Genomic DNA, 22,462 nt, shown 5'->3' on the forward strand with positions numbered 1-22,462 from the left:
TCCTATAGTGATCAGGGGTCTGTTAACCTAGTCCTATAGTGATCAGGGATCTGTTAACCTAGTCCTATAGTGACAGTAGTCAGGGATCTGTTAATGATCAGGGGTCTGTTAAACTAGTCCTATAGTGATCAGGGATCTGTTAACCTAGTCCTATAGTGACAGTAGTCAGGGGTCTGTTAACCTAGTCCTATAGTGACAGTAGTCAGGGGTCTGTTAACCTATTCCTATAGTGTTCAGGGGTCTGTTAACCTAGTCCTATAATGACAGTAGTCAGGGGTCTGTTAACCTAGTCCTATAGTGACAGTAGTCAGGGGTCTGTTAACCTATTCCTATAGTGATCAGGGGTCTGTTAACCTAGTCCTATAGTGATCAGGGGTCTGTTAACCTAGTCCTATAGTGATCAGGGATCTGTTAACCTAGTCCTATAGTGACAGTAGTCAGGGGTCTGTTAAAGAGGTCAGATGCACTATAATGACGGTCTTATTGACTGCTGTCAGGGAGTGTGTTATAGTGTATAACGGTGTGTTATAGTGACCACTTGCTGGATGTCAGGGAACGATGGCTGTTTTCATTCATTTGACATGGTCTGAAAACTGTCTAGAACTGTCTGAAAAATCTTGATGTGTCTCTCCTCTTAGAAACTGGGACCGACCCCAGAGTTACCATGGCAATGACTTCAAAATGGGGTCATGACCTCATCCAGTCAGACAGAGGTAACCAATTGGATTATCCGATCAATGCAAGAGAACCAGTGGGATTATCTCATCAATGCCATGTCCGTGGCCGAATGTTGGACCTGATGCAGCAACGTCAACGTTCAGAATCCATCATCATTCAGATTAAAGAGGAATCATGCCATCCACATGTTAAAACAGGGTTATCCAAAGTTGATCTGGCGTTGACAGAGGATGGAAGAGTTTTAGGACTAAAATCTGAACCTGGCTGTGGTCCCATTGGGAGGATCTCAATATTGAGAACATTAAATATGAGATGTTCACAAGGACTCGGCTCGGATCTGATGGTTTAAACATCAAGAGATCAGAGCTGACAGTCTGATGTTAGGAAAGGGTCATACAGTGCTTTAGTTACTGACTCGAATAATACATAGAACAAACGGTTTCATCTTCTCATTTATTCTCTTTAGAGCTTTTCAACATTCATAAAAACAGCCTTTCCAAGTAGGGTAAATGCCATAGTGTCTCTTTCCACAGAGACGTACATTACAGGCATACAGTACACCCTCATAGGAATATGGCTGAACACAACACACACCCGTCCTTCAGTCACCGCATCGCTCAGTGTGCCCCCCCCCCATCTCTCCCTCCATTCCAGTCCAATCTCCCCTCCTCCTCCAGTATCCCACAATGCCTCAGCATGTCATGCGGGCCACTCCAAACTCCAGGCTGACCAAAGCGGGCTCCACCTTAGCCCCGTATGTCCCCTGCAGGTCTCCGTAGCTCTCCTTGCGCTCTGAGCCGCTGCTTCCCTCTACTGTCCGCTCTGTGTCACTGCAGCATTTTTTTGCCTCCTCTCCCACCTCCTCCTGATGCTGCGCCTCCTTAAGGCTGAGGGGGGCTCCCAGGATGAGGGAGTGGGGCCGTGTGTGGTTAAGGAGGGTGCGTTGGTCTTTAGGGGGGGCCTGGGGGTCTGGGGTGGGGGGCTGATGCCATGCTTCTGTAGTCTCTGGAGGAACAGAGAGAAGACAGGGTTAAATTAGGTCGTGAGAGAGAGGGTGAGAGCGCTAGAGAGAGGGTGAGATAGAGTGAGAGAGTGAGTGTGAGTGTGTGAGAGAGGGAGAGAGAGAGTGCTAGAGAGAGAGAGTGAGAACAAGGAGTGTACTCACAGCCTCCAGTTTCATTATTGTGTCCTCCAGTTGGCGGTTGCTCTCTTTCAGGGTGAGAACGTTTTTCAGGACAGACTGACGGGGGTGCATGGAACGATCAAACTGGTGGTACATATTCCTCCAGAACCTGGCAGGGGGGGATGAGAGAGTGAGAGAAATGAGGAACATTAAGGAGTAACATTCACGTGAGGTTGTAGGGGAGGAGAAAGAGACAGAGAGGAGAAAGAGAGAGGAGAAAGAGAGAGAGGAGAAAGAGAGAGAGGAGAAAGAGAGGAGAAAGAGAGGAGAAAGAGAGAGAGGAGAAAGAGAGGAGAAAGGAGAAAGAGAGGAGAAAGGAGAAAGAGAAGAAAGAGGAGAAAGGAGAAAAAGAGAGAAGAAAGAGGAGAAGGAGAAAGAGAGAGAGAGAGGAGAAAGAGAGAGAGAGAGGAGAAAGCGAGAGAGAGGAGGAGAAAGCGAGAGAGAGGAGGAGAAAGAGAGAGAGAGGAGGAGAAAGAGAGAGAGAGGAGGAGAAAGAGAGAGAGGAGGAGAAAGAGAGAGAGAGGAGGAGAAAGAGAGAGAGAGGAGGAGAAAGAGAGAGAGAGGAGGAGAAAGAGAGAGAGAGAGGAGAAAGAGAGAGAGAGGAGGAGAAAGAGAGAGAGAGAGTAGAAAGCGAGAGTGGAGAAAGAGAGAGAGAGAGTAGAAAGAGGAGAAAGAGAGAGAGAGAGTAGAAAGAGGAGAAAGAGAGAGAGGAGGAGAAAGAGAGCGAGAGAGTAGAAAGAGAGAGAGAGGAGGAGAAGAGGAGAGAGGAGGAGAAAGAGAAAGGAGGAAGAGGAGAGAGGATGACAAAAAGAGAGATGAGAGAGAGAGAGCAGGAGAAAGAGAGAGAGGAGGAGGAGAAAGAGGAGAGAGAGGAGGAAGAGGAGAGAGGAGAGAGGAGAGGAGTAACAAAGCTGAGGGAAGGACAGAGAAAGAGGACTAATGCTTAGGGTAGAGTGGATGAGATTGAAAGAGATATGAGGAGAGAGAGCGAGATGAGGTAAACAACTAGATCTTACTTGAAGTGACAGGGCAGGGTGGAGGGTTCTAGGACAGGGTGTGTCTCTGCGTAGGTGTGGCAGTAGGCGGGGTTTAGGTAGTTCTGCCCCTCACTCAACAGAAACGCCCACAGAGAGTGAGTCCTGTCTTTGAGTCTGGTAGGAGAACAGAGTGCTTAATATGTATACTGTGTGTGTATGTGTGTGTGTGTGTGTGTGAGTGAGTGCATGTTACTCACTGCAGCTCTTCTCTCCGCCTCTGGTTGTTGGCCAGGAAGTTCCCGTACTGACAGGAGTGAACATGTTCATGGACCTGCAGCAGCAGCCACTCATTGAACTCAAACGCCTGAGGAAGAGTAGGCATCATCATCATCATCACTCATGGCTGCTATGTGGTATTCTGGCACACACACCTACCTGGGGGAACTGTTCTGTGAGCTGCCACACACACTCCAGGAACTGTGTGAAGACGGGGGACACCTCCTTGGGTTCACCATCCAACTGATCACATCTGTCTGCAAACTTGTGTCCAAATGAGATCCAGTCTTTCTCTATGAGGACCTGAACCACAGAGAGAGAGAACAGAGTTTTTTATGGCCTGATATTCATTTTACCCATCTCTACAGGCATAGGGAAGTTGTGTTGTGTCCTACCATGAAGCCTTAGATGGTGTGGTAGTACACAGACCTACCATAAAGCCTTTGATGGTACGGAGGTACACAGACCTGCCATGAATCCTTTTAAGGTACAGTAGTACACAGACCTGCCATGAATCCTTTTAAGGTACAGTAGTACACAGACCTACCATGAAGCCTTTGATGGTGCGGCAGTACACAGACCTACCATGAAGCCTTTGATGGTGCGGCAGTACACAGACCTACCATAAATCCTTTGATGGTGTGGTAGTACACAGACCTACCATGAAGCCTTTGATGGTGCGGTAGTAGGGGTCCATGAGCAGAGCTCCCAGAGAGCAGACCTGGGCTGTCCGATCCCAGCCGTCTGAACAGTGGACCAACACACTGGCTCCTTCTACTGTTACTGCCTATGGAGGGAGGAGGGGAGAGAGAGGAGGAAAAGAGAGGTTTGTGACCTGTTACCACAAGAAAAGAGCAACCAGTGAAGAACAAACACCATTGTAAATACAACATATTAAGTTGATTTATTTTCCCTTTTGTACTTTAACTATTTGCACATTGTTATAACACTGTATATAGACATACTATGGAAGTGTGTTTAAATGCTAAATTGTAATTATTTCACCACCATGGCCTATTTGCCTTACCTCCCTTATCCTTCCTCATTTCCACACACTGTATATATATTTTTCTACTGTATTATTGACTGTATGTTTTGTTTATTCCATGTGTAACTCTGTGTTGTTGTTTGTGTCGCACTGCTTTGCTTTATCTTGGCCAGGTCGCAGTTGTAAATGAGAAGTTGTTCTCAACTGACCTACCTGGTTAGGGTGTATAGTGTGAAAGGCCGAAACACCCTAGGAACCAAAGGTACACTACTGACGATGCGCTCCCCAAATTTCACCACGCTCACTGTTCATTAACTCTTGGAAGTGCTTGCACAAAGGATAGTAACATCTCATCCTGTGTTCTTGGAATCATTTGAAATGTCTATTCCTTTGTAACTTTTGTGAGGGTAATGTTTACTGTTATTTTTTTATTATCTATTTCACTTGTTAACATACGTTTCCCAGACCTATAAAGCCCCTTGAACTGAATTGTGAGAGTGAAAAGTTAACCACTTCCCTTGTCATTATCAAAACATGGAACAGATGTTGGATGCAGTCCAGGGAAGACATTCCAACATCAGTGGGACTAACTAGAGCAGAAGGGGGCGGGGACTAACTAGATCTGAAGGGGGTGGGGACTAACTAGAGCAGAAGGGGTGGGGACTAACTAGAGCAGAAGGGGTGGGGACTAACTAGAGCAGAAGGGGTGGGGACTAACTAGAGCAGAAGGGGTGGGGACTAACTAGATCTGAAGAGCAGAAGGGGTGGGGACTAACTAGAGCAGAAGGGGTGGGGACTAACTAGATCTTAAGAGCAGAAGGGGTGGGGACTAACTAGATCAGAAGAGCAGAAGGGGCGGGGACTAACTAGAGCAGAAGGGGCGGGGACTAACTAGAGCAGAAGGGGCGGGGACTAACTAGAGCAGAAGGGGTGGGGACTAACTAGAGCAGAAGGGGCGGGGACTAACTAGAGCAGAAGGGGGTGGGGACTAACTAGAGCAGAAGGGGGTGGGGACTAACTAGAGCAGAAGGGGGTGGGGACTAACTAGAGCAGAAGGGGGTGGGGACTAACTAGAGCAGAAGGGGGGTGGGGACTAACTAGAGCAGAAGGGGTGGGGACTAACTAGAGCAGAAGGGGTGGGGACTAACTAGAGCAGAAGGGGTGGGGACTAACTAGAGCAGAAGGGGTGGGGACTAACTAGAGCAGAAGGGGTGGGGACTAACTAGATCTGAAGGGGTGGGGACTAACTAGAGCAGAAGGGGTGGGGACTAACTAGAGCAGAAGGGGGTGGGGACTAACTAGAGCAGAAGGGGGGGGACTGGGGACTAACTAGAGCAGAAGGGGCGGGGACTAACTAGAGCAGAAGGGGCGGGGACTAACTAGAGCAGAAGGGGCGGGGACTAACTAGAGCAGAAGGGGGTGGGGACTAACTAGATCTGAAGAGCAGAAGGGGTGGGGACTAACTAGAGCAGAAGGGGTGGGGACTAACTAGAGCAGAAGGGGTGGGGACTAACTAGAGCAGAAGGGGTGGGGACTAACTAGAGCAGAAGGGGTGGGGACTAACTAGAGCAGAAGGGGTGGGGACTAACTAGAGCAGAAGGGGTGGGGACTAACTAGAGCAGAAGGGGTGGGGACTAACTAGAACAGAAGGGGCGGGGACTAACTAGAACAGAAGGGGGCGGGGACTAACTAGAGCAGAAGGGGGGGGGGACTAACTAGAGCAGAAGGGGCGGGGACTAACTAGAGCAGAAGGGGGCGGGGACTAACTAGAGCAGAAGGGGGTGGGGACTAACTAGAGCAGAAGGGGGTGGGGACTAACTAGAGCAGAAGGGGTGGGGACTAACTAGAGCAGAAGGGGTGGGGACTAACTAGAGCAGAAGGGGGTGGGGACTAACTAGAGCAGAAGGGGTGGGGACTAACTAGAGCAGAAGGGGTGGGGACTAACTAGAGCAGAAGGGGTGGGGACTAACTAGAGCAGAAGGGGCGGGGACTAACTAGAGCAGAAGGGGCGGGGACTAACTAGAGCAGAAGGGGCGGGGACTAACTAGAGCAGAAGGGGCGGGGACTAACTAGAGCAGAAGGGGCGGGGACTAACTAGAGCAGAAGGGGCGGGGACTAACTAGAGCAGAAGGGGCGGGGACTAACTAGATCTGAAGGGCGGGGACTAACTAGATCTGAAGAGGCGGGGACTAACTAGAGCAGAAGGGGCGGGGACTAACTAGAGCAGAAGGGGCGGGGACTAACTAGAGCAGAAGGGGCGGGGACTAACTAGAGCAGAAGGGGCGGGGACTAACTAGAGCAGAAGGGGCGGGGACTAACTAGAGCAGAAGGGGTGGGGACTAACTAGAGCAGAAGGGGTGGGGACTAACTAGAGCAGAAGGGGTGGGGACTAACTAGAGCAGAAGGGGTGGGGACTAACTAGAGCAGAAGGGGTGGGGACTAACTAGATCTTAAGAGCAGAAGGGGTGGGGACTAACTAGATCTGAAGAGCAGAAGGGGTGGGGACTAACTAGATCTGAAGAGCAGAAGGGGTGGGGACTAACTAGATCTGAAGAGCAGAAGGGGTGGGGACTAACTAGATCTGAGGAGCAGAAGGGGACTGGACTAACTAGATCTGAAGAGCAGAAGGGGACTGGAGGCCCGGGGCCTTACCTTGGTGAGGAAGATGGCTGCGTCTACCACAGCTTTGACGTGTCGTAGCCAACCAGAGCTCTCCAAGCCCAGCAGGTAGTCATTCACTGACAGAGAACGAGTTCCCACCACTAAGAGAGAGAGAGAGAGAGAGAGAGAGAGAGAGAGAGGAGAGAGGTAGAGGGAGTCTGAGTGTCTGTCTGTGCTGAGTGAGTGAGTGAGTGAGTTTGAGCGCAACTAACCTTCCAGTAGTTTCTGTAGGCTGGTCCTCATCACGTGGATGTTCTCGATCCCCACAAACTGAAAGCGGATGTTGGAGTAGTTATCTTCATTCTCATAGCCTTTACCAGCTGCTCTGTTGGCCATGGCATTCAACTGCAGAGAGGGAGGAAGATTAACACACACAGAGGGACTGAGAATGTCCACATACTTCTGTGGGAGGAGATAGCCAGCCATGTCAAGATTGGGTACCTTGGGCCTGGTATCCATGACGTAGACAAACCGGCTGTTGTGATTGGCTTTGCTGATGGCCTGCAGCATGCTCTCATCCTCCAGGCATCGCGCGCTAAACCCAGAGAGAGGCTGGCTGCACCGACACACCGCTGCCTGCAGGGGGCAGAGACGAGCATGCAGATTAGGCCACACATACCTGATGATGTTTTAGGGATTATATCACAGGAGGTTGGTGGCACCTTAATTGGGGAGGATAGGCTCGTGGTAATGACTGGAATGGAATCAGTGGAATGATATTAAATACATCAAACACCTGGTCTACAGAAGTTTGGTGCCTTTCCATTTGCTCCGTTCTGGACATTATTATGAGCCGTCCTCCCATCAGCAGCCTCCACTGGGTTATATGTAGGTTTGGGATGTAGGTAAGATGTTAGGAGGACGCTGGGTAAGGGTTAGGAGGACGCTGGGTAAGGGAAGGGTTAGGAGGAAGCTGGGTAAGGGAAGGGTTAGGAGGAAGCTGGGTAAGGGAAGGATTAGGAGGAAGCTGGGTAAGGGAAGGGTTAGGAGGATGCTGGGTAAGGGTTAGGAGGATGCTGGGTAAGGTAAGGGTTAGGAGGATGCTGGGTAAGGTAAGGGTTAGGAGGATGCTGGGTAAGGTAAGGGTTAGGAGGAAGCTGGGTAAGGTAAGGGTTAGGAGGAAGCTGGGTAAGGTAAGGGTTAGGAGGAAGCTGGGTAAGGTAAGGGTTAGGAGGAAGCTGGGTAAGGTAAGGGTTAGGAGGAAGCTGGGTAAGGTAAGGGTTAGGAGGATGCTGGGTAAGGGTTAGGAGGAAGCTGGGTAAGGGTTAGGAGGAAGCTGGGTAAGGTAAGGGTTAGGAGGATGCTGGGTAAGGTAAGGGTTAGGAGGATGCTGGGTAAGGTAAGGGTTAGGAGGATGCTGGGTAAGGTAAGGGTTAGGAGGATGCTGGGTAAGGTAAGGGTTAGGAGGATGCTGGGTAAGGTAAGGGTTAGGAGGAAGCTGGGTAAGGTAAGGGTTAGGAGGATGCTGGGTAAGGTAAGGGTTAGGAGGATGCTGGGTAAGGTAAGGGTTAGGAGGAAGCTGGGTAAGGTAAGGGTTAGGAGGAAGCTGGGTAAGGTAAGGGTTAGGAGGAAGCTGGGTAAGGGTTAGGAGGATGCTGGGTAAGGTAAGGGTTAGGAGGAAGCTGGGTAAGGGTTAGGAGGATGCTGGGTAAGGTAAGGGTTAGGAGGAAGCTGGGTAAGGGTTAGGAGGATGCTGGGTAAGGGTTAGGAGGATGCTGGGTAAGGGTTAGGAGGATGCTGGGTAAGGGTTAGGAGGATGCTGGGTAAGGGTTAGGAGGAAGCTGGGTAAGGTAAGGGTTAGGAGGAAGCTGGGTAAGGTAAGGGTTAGGAGGAAGCTGGGTAAGGTAAGGGTTAGGAGGAAGCTGGGTAAGGTAAGGGTTAGGAGGATGCTGGGTAAGGTAAGGGTTAGGAGGAAGCTGGGTAAGGTAAGGGTTAGGAGGAAGCTGGGTAAGGTAAGGGTTAGGAGGAAGCTGGGTAAGGTAAGGGTTAGGAGGAAGCTGGGTAAGGGTTAGGAGGAAGCTGGGTAAGGCTTAGGTGTTACCTTCTTCTCCTGGTAGAAGTATGTGAGGACAGGGAAGCGTCCTTTGCTCCTGAACTTGGAGCTGCCGACGATGATGGGCTTACTGGCTGTGATGGGCACATACAGTTCCCTGGGATACGTCTCACATATCTACAACACAACAAGAGGGAATATTACATAGGACAGGTTGTTAAACATCCAATCAATACTATTCCATTAGATCTGCAGACACCAAAGGTTTGTTTCTGGACAGGGCCAACGCCTAACATTTACTATTGATAGACCCCCCCCACCTTGTAGTTCCTGTTGACATCAGTGAGCTGCCATTGGTCGCAGGGGACGCCCATCCTCTCAAACTCTGCCCCCAGGTCAATGAGCTGCCAGCCCTCCTCTCTCTGCTGCTCGTTCTGCTTGGGGTTGTAAGAGAACGCATAGAGCTCCTCATAGGATACTAGGAAGGGAGAGAGAGATGGAGAAGAGAGGAGGAGGCAGAGAGGAGAGATGGAGAAGGGGGAGGAGAGAGAGGAAGGGTGGGAGAGAAGAGGGAAGAGGAAAGAGAGGGAGAGAGATGGAGAGGGAGAAAGGGAGAGGGAGAAAGGGGAGGGAAGAGGACGAGAGGCAGGGAAGGAGAAGAGGGAGAGGAGAAGGGGAAGAGAGAGAGGAAGGGTGGGAGAGAAGAGGGAAGAGGAAAGAGAGGGAGGGAGATGGAAGAGGACGAGAGGGAGGGAAGGAGAAGAGGGAGAGGAGAAGGGGAACATTCTTTTGAAACTTCAGTTGACTCAAGCATTCTGCACACACTCAAAGACAGAGACCCAGACACACATTAGGTACCTGGTCGTAGCAGTCTGAGCAGTGAGCTGTAGATGTCGTGACAGTCTCTCTCTCTCTGGAACACAAAGTGGACCACTCTGAAGTTACGACACTGGATGACCAGGGGACAACCGCTGGTGGTCAACGACAGCTTCTCCACTGACCCGATGTGGTGGTGCAGGATCTGGAGGGGAACACAAAACAGACATGACACCTGGCCTATATACTGGACATGTTCAGTCTGTAGTCATTTATACAGGTGGAAAATTATTTATTTTATTCTCTCGCTCTATTGAACATTTCACACACACACACACACACACACACACACACACACACACACACACACACACACACACACACACACACACACACACACACACACACACACACACACACACACACACACACACACACCTTTCTGTATGCCAGCAGTGTTTGAATGCATATTAGATAACCCACAACTCTATTGGGACTTTAATCCTGGGAAGTTATTCAATGCGCATTCATCAGCATAGTTAATCACTAGCAGAAGGTTCCAGCACAGATGGAGGTCTGTGTGAGAAGTGAGTGAAAGTGGTGTTGGGGGGAAAACATACAACATTATAACAATTCACAAAAAGGGACAAACACCAAATTGAGACTCTGCATGCAGAATTCTGCAAAAATATCCTCCGTGTACAATGTAAAACACCAAATAATGCACGCAGAGTGATCAAAATCCAGACAAGAGACACTAAAGAGACGCTAAATTCTACAATCAACTAAAAGGAAGCGATTCCCAAACCTTTGTCGGGTTCTAAATGAACCTATTAAATCTCACGGAGGCTTAATAACGCAAGTAAAACAAGTTTATTCACCCATTGGGTCGGTAACGCTGCATAACATTCACACAAGCACTGATATTTAACCCTTCCTCCTAGGCTGAGTCCCCTCCTCCACATCTGTACAAGCACTGATATTTAACCCTTTCTCCTAGGCGGAGTCTCCTCCTCCACAAGCACTGATATTTAACCCTTCCTCCTAGGCTGAGTCTCCTCCTCCACAAGCACTGATATTTAACCCTTTCTCCTAGGCGGAGTCTCCTCCTCCTCATCTGTACAAGCACTGATATTTAACCCTTCCTCCTAGGCTGAGTCTCCTCCTCCACATCTGTACAAGCACTGATATTTAACCCTTTCTCCTAGGCGGAGTCTCCTCCTCCACAAGCACTGATATTTAACCCTTCCTCCTAGGCTGAGTCTCCTCCTCCACAAGCACTGATATTTAACCCTTTCTCCTAGGCGGAGTCTCCTCCTCCTCATCTGTACAAGCACTGATATTTAACCCTTCCTCCTAGGCTGAGTCTCCTCCTCATCTGTACAAGCACTGATATTTAACCCTTCCTCCTAGGCTGAGTCTCCTCCTCATCTGTACAAGCACTGATATTTAACCCTTCCTCCTAGGCTGAGTCTCCTCCTCATCTGTACAAGCACTGATATTTAACCCTTTCTCCTAGACTGAGTCTCCTCCTCCACAACCGAACAGCCAATGCATCTCTGTTGCTAGACAGAACCTTATCGTGAGATCTGTTCTTCCTCACTTCATCTGACATGACCTCTACCCCAAAGTGCTCACTCCTCCCCAACTCACAGCTGTCATGTTGACTCGTACCAGACTGTCTTTTCACCTCCCGTAGGATCACTGATGGCTAACAATAACATATCCATATAATATTTGAAATGTACATTATTTTAAAACTTGTGTGAATGTAATGTTTACTGTTAGTTTATTTCCCTTTTGTTTATCCATTTCAATGTAAACATGTGTCCCATGCCAATAAAGCCCCGTGGGGAGAGAGAGGAGAGACTTAAAATGCTGACTGATAGCTAGCTACCAAATTAACTCCTACACACATACCTTCCCTGTGCTCAACAGTAGAAGAGGAGGGAATTGTGTAGGAAATTTGGAAGCAGTTTCAGACTGTAACTTCATAGACCAGAGATGTGACTGAAAGCCCTGTAGAACCACAGGGTTTACCGACTTGTGTTCCAGGCTCCAGCCCAGCACCAACTAACACACCTGATTAAGCTGCTCAACCTAGGCCATTCCTACTTCCTTTCCTTGATCTCTCCCTCTTTCCCTTTCCACCTAGCCCTGTCAACAGGTTACTAAGGCGACGGGAGACAAGGCTGGGCCGGCAGGTTATTGTAGCAACAGTTGTCTCGTGAGGAAGGCTGAACCCGGTTTCCACGGTGTCTCAACAGTAATTGTCTTTCACCGCTAGACAGACAACAATACACCCACACAATCTTACACCCATGTATCAAAGTACACTGTAGTGTAGATGTGTGTGTCAAGCAGGAGTTAAAGGAAGTCCTACATTCTGAACTCAGAGCTCTGTGTGAGATAAGGTGTGTTCTGAACACCGGTCCTTCTCACCCAGATCTCCTGGGCGGCGTCGGCATTGCTCTCCACGAAGATGAGGTGTGTAGCCGTCAGGTGCAGCGTCCCGCTGGTCGACTTGTTACTGAAACGATCCGACAGACGCACCTGCTCCACCTGCACAAGTACACACACAGGTAAACAATGACCCCACCCAAACACACAGTTAAACAATGACCCCACCCAAACACACAGGTAAACAATGACCCCACCCACACACAGGTAAACAACAGAACCCAGGTAAACAATGACCCCCACCCACACACAGGTAAACAATGACCCCCACCCACACACAGGTAAACAACAGTTAGAACCCAGGTAAACAATGACCCCCACCCACACACAGGTAAACAATGACCCCTACCCAAACACACAGGTAAACAATGACCCCCACCCACACACAGGTAAACAACAGTTAGAACCCAGGTAAACAATGACCCACACCCACACACAGGTAAACAACAGTTAAAACCCAGGTAAACAATGACCCCTACCCACACACACAGGTAAACAACAGTTAAAACCCAGGTAAACAATGACCCCTACCCACACACACAGGTAAACAACAGTTAAAACCCAGGTAAACAATGACCCCTACCCACACACACAGGTAAACAACAGTTAAAACCCAGGTTAACAATGACCCCTACCCACACACACAGGTAAACAACAGTTAAAACCCAGGTAAACAATGACCCCTACCCACACACACACACACACACACACACACACACAGAAATGAAATAGGATACGCAGCTGTCAATCTACATAGATGTGTCAGACACAGTACTTGTTGTCAGTTATACAACAAGCAGAGCATTAGCCACTTAGCCAGAAAGAAAGGCTGGCAATTATAATTACAGCTGTATATATAGAAGAGCTCTGGAATGGCTGTGACTTGCATGTCATTTGTTACTGGAATTTCAATAAACTTCCCTCAGCTCATCTCAGCTCCCACACATGAACACACTGTTAATCTCTCCCTCTCCTCATCTCTCCTCCGCTCTCCCTCTTGTTCCTGACACGGTTCTCTACATGGCTGGTGAAGCTCAACTTCTCATCCGCCTAAACTCAGATTGTTGAATGTTTTTGACTTGCTCTATAGAATGTCCTTCCAATGTAGTAATTTCATGGTTTTAGTATTGGAAAATACCATGCACTTTGTATACCGCATTAGTATTGGAAAATACCTACTACCACGTCCTCGTTAACACTGCCACAGCTTTAACATCAGCAGAACATTGAGTCAGTGGGACCAGGGTAGTACACCGACAGCCTGGTTATTCATCTTGTAACCAGTCAAACTTAACTCTGTACTCTTTTGTCTTCACACCCTGTAGGTTATGTCTCACCTTAATGACATCATTTAGAACCCTTGACTGAATATAGACAAATAGCCTATTCTCTCTCTTTGAAAAGGTCTCTCTCTGTCTCCCAGCAACCAGCGTGGCGCTAGGCAACTCCACAGGATGGCGATCAGTCAACTCAGTCAAGGACTGGCAGAAAACAGAAGAACAGGAAGTGTGTGTGTGTGTGTGTGTGTGTGTGTGTGTGTGTGTGTGTGTGTGTGTGTGTGTGTGTGTGTGTGTGTGTGTGTGTGTGTGTGTGTGTGTGTGTGTGTGTGTGTGTGTGTGTGTGTGTGTGTGTGTGTGTGTGTGTGTGTGTGTGTGTGTGTACGCTAAAGGACAGGATGAGGGAAGAAATGGCCTGAAGTCAAGCTGATGACTCGGTCTGTTCTGTTTACCATTTATCCAAGTGCATTGCCGTCCCAATTTAATACATACGCTCCAGTCCGGATATTTGCATGATCCACTTTAGTGCAACCATGAACCAAATATCAGGGGTTGACTGTCTGTGTGCTTTAAGAGATCAAAACAGGGTTCTGGGGGCAGAGTCCGAAATACCACAGATGGGACACACCCCTGCAGGCAACCCCTCCCACCCTTTCACCTGAACAAAACAACCACACCCTAGGAGTGTCAGTTCTGACAGACATACTTCTTTGTTTTGTTCAGGTGAAAGGGTGGGTGTGGTTGCCTGCAGGTGTCCCCTGTCTGCAGTCTTTTGGCGACTGCCCCCAGGATCATGTTGTACAGACTATTCCCTACAACACTTTTACTGCAGCACCCAGAATCGTTTTTGCTATGGAATCACATTGGGGGCATAAATTTGACCTTGGAACATGTTTAAAACCCCAAATGTAATGCAAATGTCACTTAAATATGAATCATTGACCCGGAAGTACTTTTTTTTTTTTAAATAGAGTTGCTGAAAAATGACCCTCCAAAAAGGACTGAGTTGGCTCTTCAATCCAGATTTTTATTAAGCTACACCCACATGAAAGCTTTGAGCCTGAGAAAACTGTGGTTGTCACTCACTATAGCATGAAGAAAATACTGTCAACTTTGCTTTGTCATGGAGGACTGATTGGGCTCATTGAATCCAGTTGAAAAATAAATGCTGTGTTCATGGAATGGCCTGCTTTGAACACTACTGAACAGAGCTATTTACATGTGTAAAATGAAGGTCATATGCTGCATTTGTTTTAGGCCTATTGTTTACCTTTTAGATGGTGACACATTGATATCTTGATAATCTGCAGCTGTTTGAAGGACAATGGTGGCCCCATGATCCGTCACACTAAATGCATTACCAGGAAGCATGCAAGATAGTCTAATAAATCTAATGTTGTGTTTGAGCCAAGGAGGACAAACAGAAACACGAGGCGGCTCGCTACAAAAACAGGTCACTGGCACATCACACAGTTATTAAGCGCCATAGTGAGAGACAAACGAGCGTAAACCAAGAAGCTCATCTCCACTGAGTTACATGGTAAAGTGTGTAAATGATTTAAATTATTAATTATGTCAGTGGATTCACCGAGTCGCTCTCCCCTGTTCTGAATCACCCCCCAAAAACGCAAGCCTAATAGACAATTCAACTCATTTTAAAGACCATCCTATAGGCCCTTCTAAAGACCATCCTATAGACCATTCTACAGGCCATCCTATAGACCATTCTACAGGCCATCCTATAGACCATTCTACAGGCCATCCTATAGACCATTCTACAGGCCATTCTAAAGACCATTCTACAGGCCATTCTAAAGACCATTCTACAGGTCATCCTATACACCATTCTACAGGTCATTCTAAAGACCATTCTACAGGTCATTCTAAAGACCATTCTACAGGTCATTCTAAAGACCATTCTACAGGTCATTCTAAAGACCATTCTACAGGTCATTCTAAAGACCATCCTACAGGTCATTCTAAAGACCATCCTATACACCATTCTACAGGTCATTCTATACACCATTCTACAGGTCATTCTAAACACCATTCTACAGGTCATTCTAAAGACCATTCTACAGGCCATCCTATAGACCATTCTACAGTCCATCCTATAGACCATTCTACAGGCCATCCTATAGACCATTCTACAGGCCATCCTATAGACCATTCTACAGGCCATCCTATAGACCATTCTACAGGCCATTCTATAGACCATTCTACAGGCCATTTTAAAGACCATTCTACAGGCCATCCTATAGACCATTCTACAGGTCATTCTAAAGACCATTCTACAGGCCATCCTATACACCATTCTACAGGTCATTCTAAAGACCATTCTACAGGTCATTCTAAAGACCATTCTACAGGCCATCCTATAGACCATTCTACAGGCCATCCTATAGACCATTCTACAGGTCATTCTAAAGACCATTCTACAGGCCATCCTATAGACCATTCTACAGGCCATTCTACAGGCCATCCTATAGACCATTCTACAGGCCATCCTATAGACCATTCTACAGGTCATTCTAAAGACCATTCTACAGGTCATTCTAAAGACCATTCTACAGGCCATTCTATAGACCATTCTACAGGTCATTCTAAAGACCATTCTACAGGCCATTCTAAAGACCATTCTACAGGCCATTCTAAAGACCATCCTACAGGCCATCCTATAGACCATTCTACAGGCCATTCTAAAGACCATTCTACAGGCCATTCTAAAGACCATTCTACAGGCCATTCTAAAGACCATTCTACAGGCCATTCTAAAGACCATTCTACAGGCCATTCTAAAGACCATCCTACAGGCCATCCTATAGGCCATTCTAAAGACCATTCTACAGGCCATCCTACAGGCCATTCTAAAGACCATCCTGCAGGCCATCCTGCAGGCCATCCTACAGGCCATCCTATAGACCATTCTACAGGTCATTCTAAAGACCATTCTACAGGCCATTCTAAAGACCATCCTACAGGCCATCCTATAGACCATTCTACAGGTCATTCTAAAGACCATCCTACAGGCCATTCTACAGGCCATCCTAAAGACCTACAGGCCATCCTATAGACCATCCTATAGACCATCCTATAGACCATCCTATTACAGGCAACATTCGCATTGAGCTAAAGGATAGAGCTGCTGCTTTCAAGGGGCGGGACTCTAGCCCGGAAGCTTATAAGAAATCCCGATATGCCCTCCGACGAATCATCAAACAGGCAAAGTGTCAATACAGGACTAAGATCGAATCTAACTACACCGGCTCCGATGCTCGTCGGATGTGGCAGGGCTTGCAAACTATTACAGACTACAAAGGGAAGCACAGCCGAGAGCTGCCCAGTGACACAGGCCTACCAGACAAGCTAAATAACTTTTATGCTCGCGTTGAGGCAAGTAACAATGAAACATGCATGAGAGCATCAGCTATCCTGGACGACTGTGCGATCACACTCTCCGCAGCCGCTGTGAGTAAGACCTTTAAAGAGGTCAACATTCACAAGGCCGCAGGGTCAGACAGATTACCAGGACGTGTACTGCAAGCATGCGCTGACCAAATGGCAAGTGTCTTCACTGACATTTTCAACCTGTCCCTGACTGAGTCTGTAATACCAACATGTTTCAAACAGACCACCATTGTCCCTGTGCCCAAGAACACGAACGTAACCTGCCTAAATAACAACCGACCCGTAGCACTCCAGTCTGTAGCCATGAAATGCTTTGAAAGGCTGGTCATGGCTCATATCAACACCATTATCCCAGAAACCATACACCCACTCCAATTTGCATAGCGCACCAACAGATCCACAGATGATGTAATCTCTAATGCACTCCACACTGCCCTTTCTCACCTGGACAAAAGGAACACCTATGTGAGAATGCTGTTCATTGACTACAGCTCTGTGTTCAACACCATAGTACCCTCTAAGCTCATCAATAAGCTAAGGACCCTGGGACTAAACACCTCCCTCTGGAAATGGATCATGAACTTCCTGAAGGGCCGCTCGCAGGTGGTAAGGGTAGGTAACAACACAGCCGCCAAGCTGATCCTCAACAAGGGGGCCCCTCAGTAGTCCGTGCTCAGTCCCCTCCTGTACTCCCTGTTCACTCATGACTGCAGGGCCAGGTACGACTTCAACACCCATCATTAAGTTTGCTGATGACAACAGTGGTAGGCCTGATCACCGACAACGATGAGACAGCCTATAGGGAGGTCAGATACCTGACCGTGTGGTGCAAGGACAACAACCTCTCCCTCAACGTGATCAATACAAAGGAGATGATTGTGGACTACTGGAAAAAGAGGACTGAGTATGCCCCCATTCCCATCAACGAGGCTGTAGTGGAGCAGGTTGAGAGCTTCAAGTTCCTTGGCGTCCACATCACCAACAAACTAACATGGTCCAAGCTAGAGGTCGACCGATTATGATTTTTCAACGCCGATACCGATTATGGAAATAATGACAATTACAACAATACAGAATGAACACTTATTTTAACTTAATATAATATATCAATAAAATCCATTTAGCCTCAAATAATGAAACATGTTGAATTTGGTTTAAATAATGTAAAAACAAAGTATTGGAGAAGAAAGTAAAAGTGCAATATGTGCCATGTAAGAAAGCTAACGTTTAAGTTCCTTGCTCAGAACATGAGAACATATGAAAGCTGGTGGTTCCTTTTAACATGAGTCTTCAATATTCCCAGGTAAGAAGTTTTAGGTTGTAGTTATTATAGGACTCTCTCTATACCATTTGTATTTCATTGACTATTGGATGTTCTTATAGGCACTTTAGTATTGCCAGTGTAAGAGTATAGCTTCCGTCCCTCTCCTCGCCCCTACCTGGGCTCAAACCAGGAACACATCGACAACAGCCACCCTCAAAGCATTGTTACTCCTCGCTCCACAAACTCCGCGGCCCTTGTGGAGCAAGGGGAACAACTATTCCAAGTCTCAGAGCGAGTGACGTTTGAAACGCTATTAGCGTCCGCCCCGCTAACTAGCTAGCCATTTCACATCGGTTACACCAGCCAAATCTTGGGAGTTGATAGGCTTGAAGTCAGCGCAATGGAAGAGCTGCTGGCAAAACAGACGAAAGTGCTGTTTGAATGAATGCTTACGAGCCTGCTGGTGCCCACCATCGCTCAGTCAGACTGCTCTATCAAATCATAGACGTAATTGTAACATAATAACACACAGAAATATGAGCCGTAGGTCATTAATATGGTTGAATCTGGAAACTATCATCTCGAGGAGAAAAAAAAGTTTATTATTTCAGTGAAATACAGAACCGTTCCGTATGTTATCTAACGGGTGGCATCCATAAGTCTAAATATTCTTGTTACATTGCACAACCTTCAATGTTATGTCATAATTACGTAAAATTCTGGCAAATTAGTTCGTAACGAGCCAGGCAGCCCAAACTGTTGCATATACCCTGACTCTGCGTGCAATGAACGCAAGAGAAGTGACACAATTTCACCTGGTTAATATTGCCTGCTAACCTGGATTTCTTTTAGCTAAATATGTAGGTTTAAAAATATGTAATTCTGTGTGTTGATTTTAAGAAAGGCATTGATGTTTATGGTTAGGTACAGTTGTGCAACGATTGTGCTTTTTTCACAAATGCGCTTTTGTTAAATCATCCCCCGTTTGGCGAAGTTGGCTGTCTTTGTTAGGAAGAAATAGTTTTCACAAAGTTTGCAACGAGCCAGACGGCCAAAACTGCTGCATATAACGTTACCCTGACTCTGTTGCAAGAGAAGTGACACAATTTACCTAGTTAAAATAAATTCATGTTAGCAGGCAATATTAACTAAATATGCAGGTTTAAAAATATATACTTGTGTATTGATTTTTATGAAAGGCATTGATGTTTATGGTTACACGTTGGAGCAACGACAGTCCTTTTTCGCAAATGCGCACCGCAACGATTATATGCAATGCAGGACACGCTAGATAAACTACTAATATCATTAACCATGTGTAGTTAACTAGTGATTCCACTCTCTGTCATTATCTATGCCTAGTCACTTTAATAACTCTACCTTCATGTACATATTACCTCAGTTACCTTGACACCGGTGCCCCCACACATTGACTCTGTACCAGTACCCCCTGTATATAGCACCTCTGTTGTTATTTACTGCTGCTCTTTAATTATCTGTCATTCTTATCTCTTTTTAAACTGCATTGTTGGTTAAGGGCTTGTAAGTAAGCATTTCACTGTTGTATTCGGCGCATGTGACAAATAACGTTGTAGACTCCACCCCTGCTGTCATCCTTAAGTGTTTATTCAAGTTGGATCATCTTTGGATGCCGACAGCAGTCACGCCATTGGAAGACATAGTTTGGACTGTAGCCCACAAAACCCTATTCCTGCAATCCATCAAACACATTTGGTGTGTCATCATAGTGGTCTCTGATTTGAGGTCAGACTCGCTCAGGTGGAACAAATTTAAACTTGCGCCTTTTTCCAATGCTGATTTGAAAGTCATTTGTAATATTCATGTGTGTAAACATACTGAATGATAATTGGATGCATTTTACCGCCGTATCATACTGTGCTATGATTGGTTAAGACCACCCAGATGGTTAGGTCATGGGCATTGATCATGGTTGGAGATACTTGAACATGCAAGTTATAGCGAGCTAATAAAGACCTACGTTAAGAAATATCCTGTAGTACTGCATTTTATTATTTTGTACAAAGCGTGCAAAACAAGACATCATTGACAACAGATTACTATAATTTGTGTTCTTCTTCCGCATCCTTTATGAATTTAAAAGTAATCCTCTTAGCTTTATAAGAGTATTTGTAATCAGATTACAATATCTTGCTGGTAACGTAACTGATTCGTTTATAAGAAAATGTAATCCCTTACATGTACCGGATTACATTGCTCCCCAACCCTGAACACACATTAGAAAGCTGGCTGGCTAACTAGCCACCCCTGCAAAATTATCCTATATCTATTTGGACACCACTGTCAACGCCCCATTCGTTATTGCATAGCAAGTCATTATTGTTAGCTTGCTAACTACATAGCATGCATTTTCAATGTTTTTTTGCAGGGTGGTAGAAAATAGCTACGCAAGTTAGTTAACGTTAGCTGTCTTACCTTTGGCGTTCGGATATGTTCCATTTCGCTGACAGCTGTCAGTGCAAGCAACGATATAAACAGTTGACCGGTGATATGATTCGCACATCGACTATCAAAGTGCGGCAAGCTGATGTTATTTGATAGCTTTTTTTACTTGCTACCGACATTCGTTGAGCTTTCACGATTGTGTATGTTATCAGTAGATGTTATAGCTATCGGCTCTTCACAGCACTTCCTGCTTGGACGTACTTCTCCGCTACGGACTACAACCACAGTAGGCATTATGGGACATTGAGTTTCTAACCAGTAATTAGCAATGCCGCGTTCACAACAACTGAGAACTCGGAAAACTCTGACTTCAGACATCAGTAAATTCAAAAGGGCAACTCGGGGAAAAAAAAACTAGTTCCGACTTCCGGTCATCCAACACGGAATTCTAACTTTTTTTAATTATTTTTTATTTTTTATTAACAACAAATCAATACATAAAGCACATGAGGGAACACAAGCATACATATATTACAAACAATGGACAATCGAGCTAGGGGATACAATATCACATTACAATTACACAAGGACCTTAAGGGACATACATATACTTAGAATTCTTAACAGCTTTTTTTGTTAGTAGAGCATTTAAAAGTCTTAAAATACAGTTAAATTTCTTTTTTGTAGGGTATGAAAATGTGGTTTTCTGTTTGTAAATTTACATTTGTTTATATGAAATTAGGCCAAACGAATAATGAAATTAATTACATAAAAATGTTTCAGCTTATTTCTATTGTATGTAAAGAATCCAAACAGTACATCTCTCCACAATAGTGTACAATCTTCATAAATGTGTTCAATTATAAACCTACTGATGTCTTGCCACAGTTTTCTTACATGCATACAATGCCAAAAAAATATGTTTTCCATAATTAAACTTCTTCATATAGTGGTTGGCAGGATAATATTTATGAATAATTTTAAAGGAAACTTCCTTAATTTTGTTAACATGTAGGTATGTGTGTGGCAACATCCAAACTTTTTTCCAACAGATATTATCAATAAACCCATTCCAATAAGGCATGACATAATTTATAGATACAACATCCTGCTGAAACAAGGATCGTATCGCTCTGTTGTTGAATGGACCAAAAGAGAAACAAATCTTTCCTACTGATGAGTCAACAGGGTCAATAGAAGGTAGGCTCTGAGGGTCAGGTCTTGACATGTTCCTGAATAACATAGCAACACCTGAGGGAATGGCATCTAAAACAACTGCAAAATCTTTAGGTGTTACAGGGACCTTGTAAAGGGATACGAATTCCTTATAACTGAGTAAAAGACCCTCTGCATTTACCAGTTGGCTCACCAATAGGATATTATTTTGGAACCAATATTCTAAAAATAAAGAAGTATTTTTATACCGTATATCCTTATTATTCCATATATAATATCTTTGTGAAGAAAAATTGTGTTTATAAATTAAGGACCATGACATGAAAACCTGACGATGAAAAGCAGAAAGTTTCACTGGAACTCTGTCAATATTATAATTGCAAAACAACATGAAGTTAAGGCCACCAAAAGTAGAGAAGACATGATGAGGAATAAAATTCCAGATAGAAGTGGGTCTTCTTAGGAATTGTTTTATCCAATTGATCTTAAAAGTATTATTTAAAGTAGTAAAGTCCAGAAAATTCAGTCCACCATTCCCATAAGTGTTCATTACAACAGTTTTCCTAATGTAATGGGTACGGTTTCTCCACAGAAAGTTGAAAAGCATCTGGTCTATCTCCTTGCTTATTTTACTGTCAAGATATAAAGATAGAGCACCATATGTTAGTCTAGAGATACCTTCAGCCTTGGTTATTAGGACTCTTCCTTTTAAAGATAAGCCCCTCTGTAGCCATTGATTTAGCTTCTTCTGGGGTTTTTAAATAAGAGGGTTCAAATTTAGTGCAAAATTTAGAGCCTCTAGACTTCTGATCCTTTGTAATGGTTATGCCTAAATATGTAAGTTCTTCTTTTACTGGAATACCATAATATGAAGGTGTCAC

The 22,462-nt window shown here is 45.7% G+C and overlaps 2 protein-coding genes across 2 annotated transcripts in view; one reads left to right on the forward strand and one right to left on the reverse strand.

Annotated features, from left to right (window-relative positions):
* LOC124040475 (catenin delta-2-like) overlaps positions 1 to 22,462 on the forward strand; it is an 890,284-nt gene that overhangs the window by 391,378 nt on the left and 476,444 nt on the right. The gene's annotated exons all lie outside the window — the stretch shown is intronic.
* LOC124039483 (myotubularin-related protein 6-like) lies at positions 1,113 to 20,689 on the reverse strand. Its single transcript, XM_046355494.1, is given in 15 exon segments — positions 1,113 to 1,662; positions 1,665 to 1,683; positions 1,844 to 1,970; positions 2,878 to 3,012; positions 3,096 to 3,202; positions 3,274 to 3,417; positions 3,776 to 3,901; positions 6,755 to 6,864; positions 6,976 to 7,108; positions 7,205 to 7,339; positions 8,805 to 8,933; positions 9,077 to 9,234; positions 9,615 to 9,777; positions 12,015 to 12,134; positions 20,436 to 20,689. Coding segments are annotated over 15 exon segments (1,923 nt in total). The 5' UTR covers positions 20,460 to 20,689; the 3' UTR covers positions 1,113 to 1,369.

The sequence above is a fragment of the Oncorhynchus gorbuscha genome, linkage group LG07 (assembly GCF_021184085.1).
Source record: "Oncorhynchus gorbuscha isolate QuinsamMale2020 ecotype Even-year linkage group LG07, OgorEven_v1.0, whole genome shotgun sequence".
NCBI classification, from domain to species: Eukaryota; Metazoa; Chordata; class Actinopteri; order Salmoniformes; family Salmonidae; genus Oncorhynchus; species Oncorhynchus gorbuscha.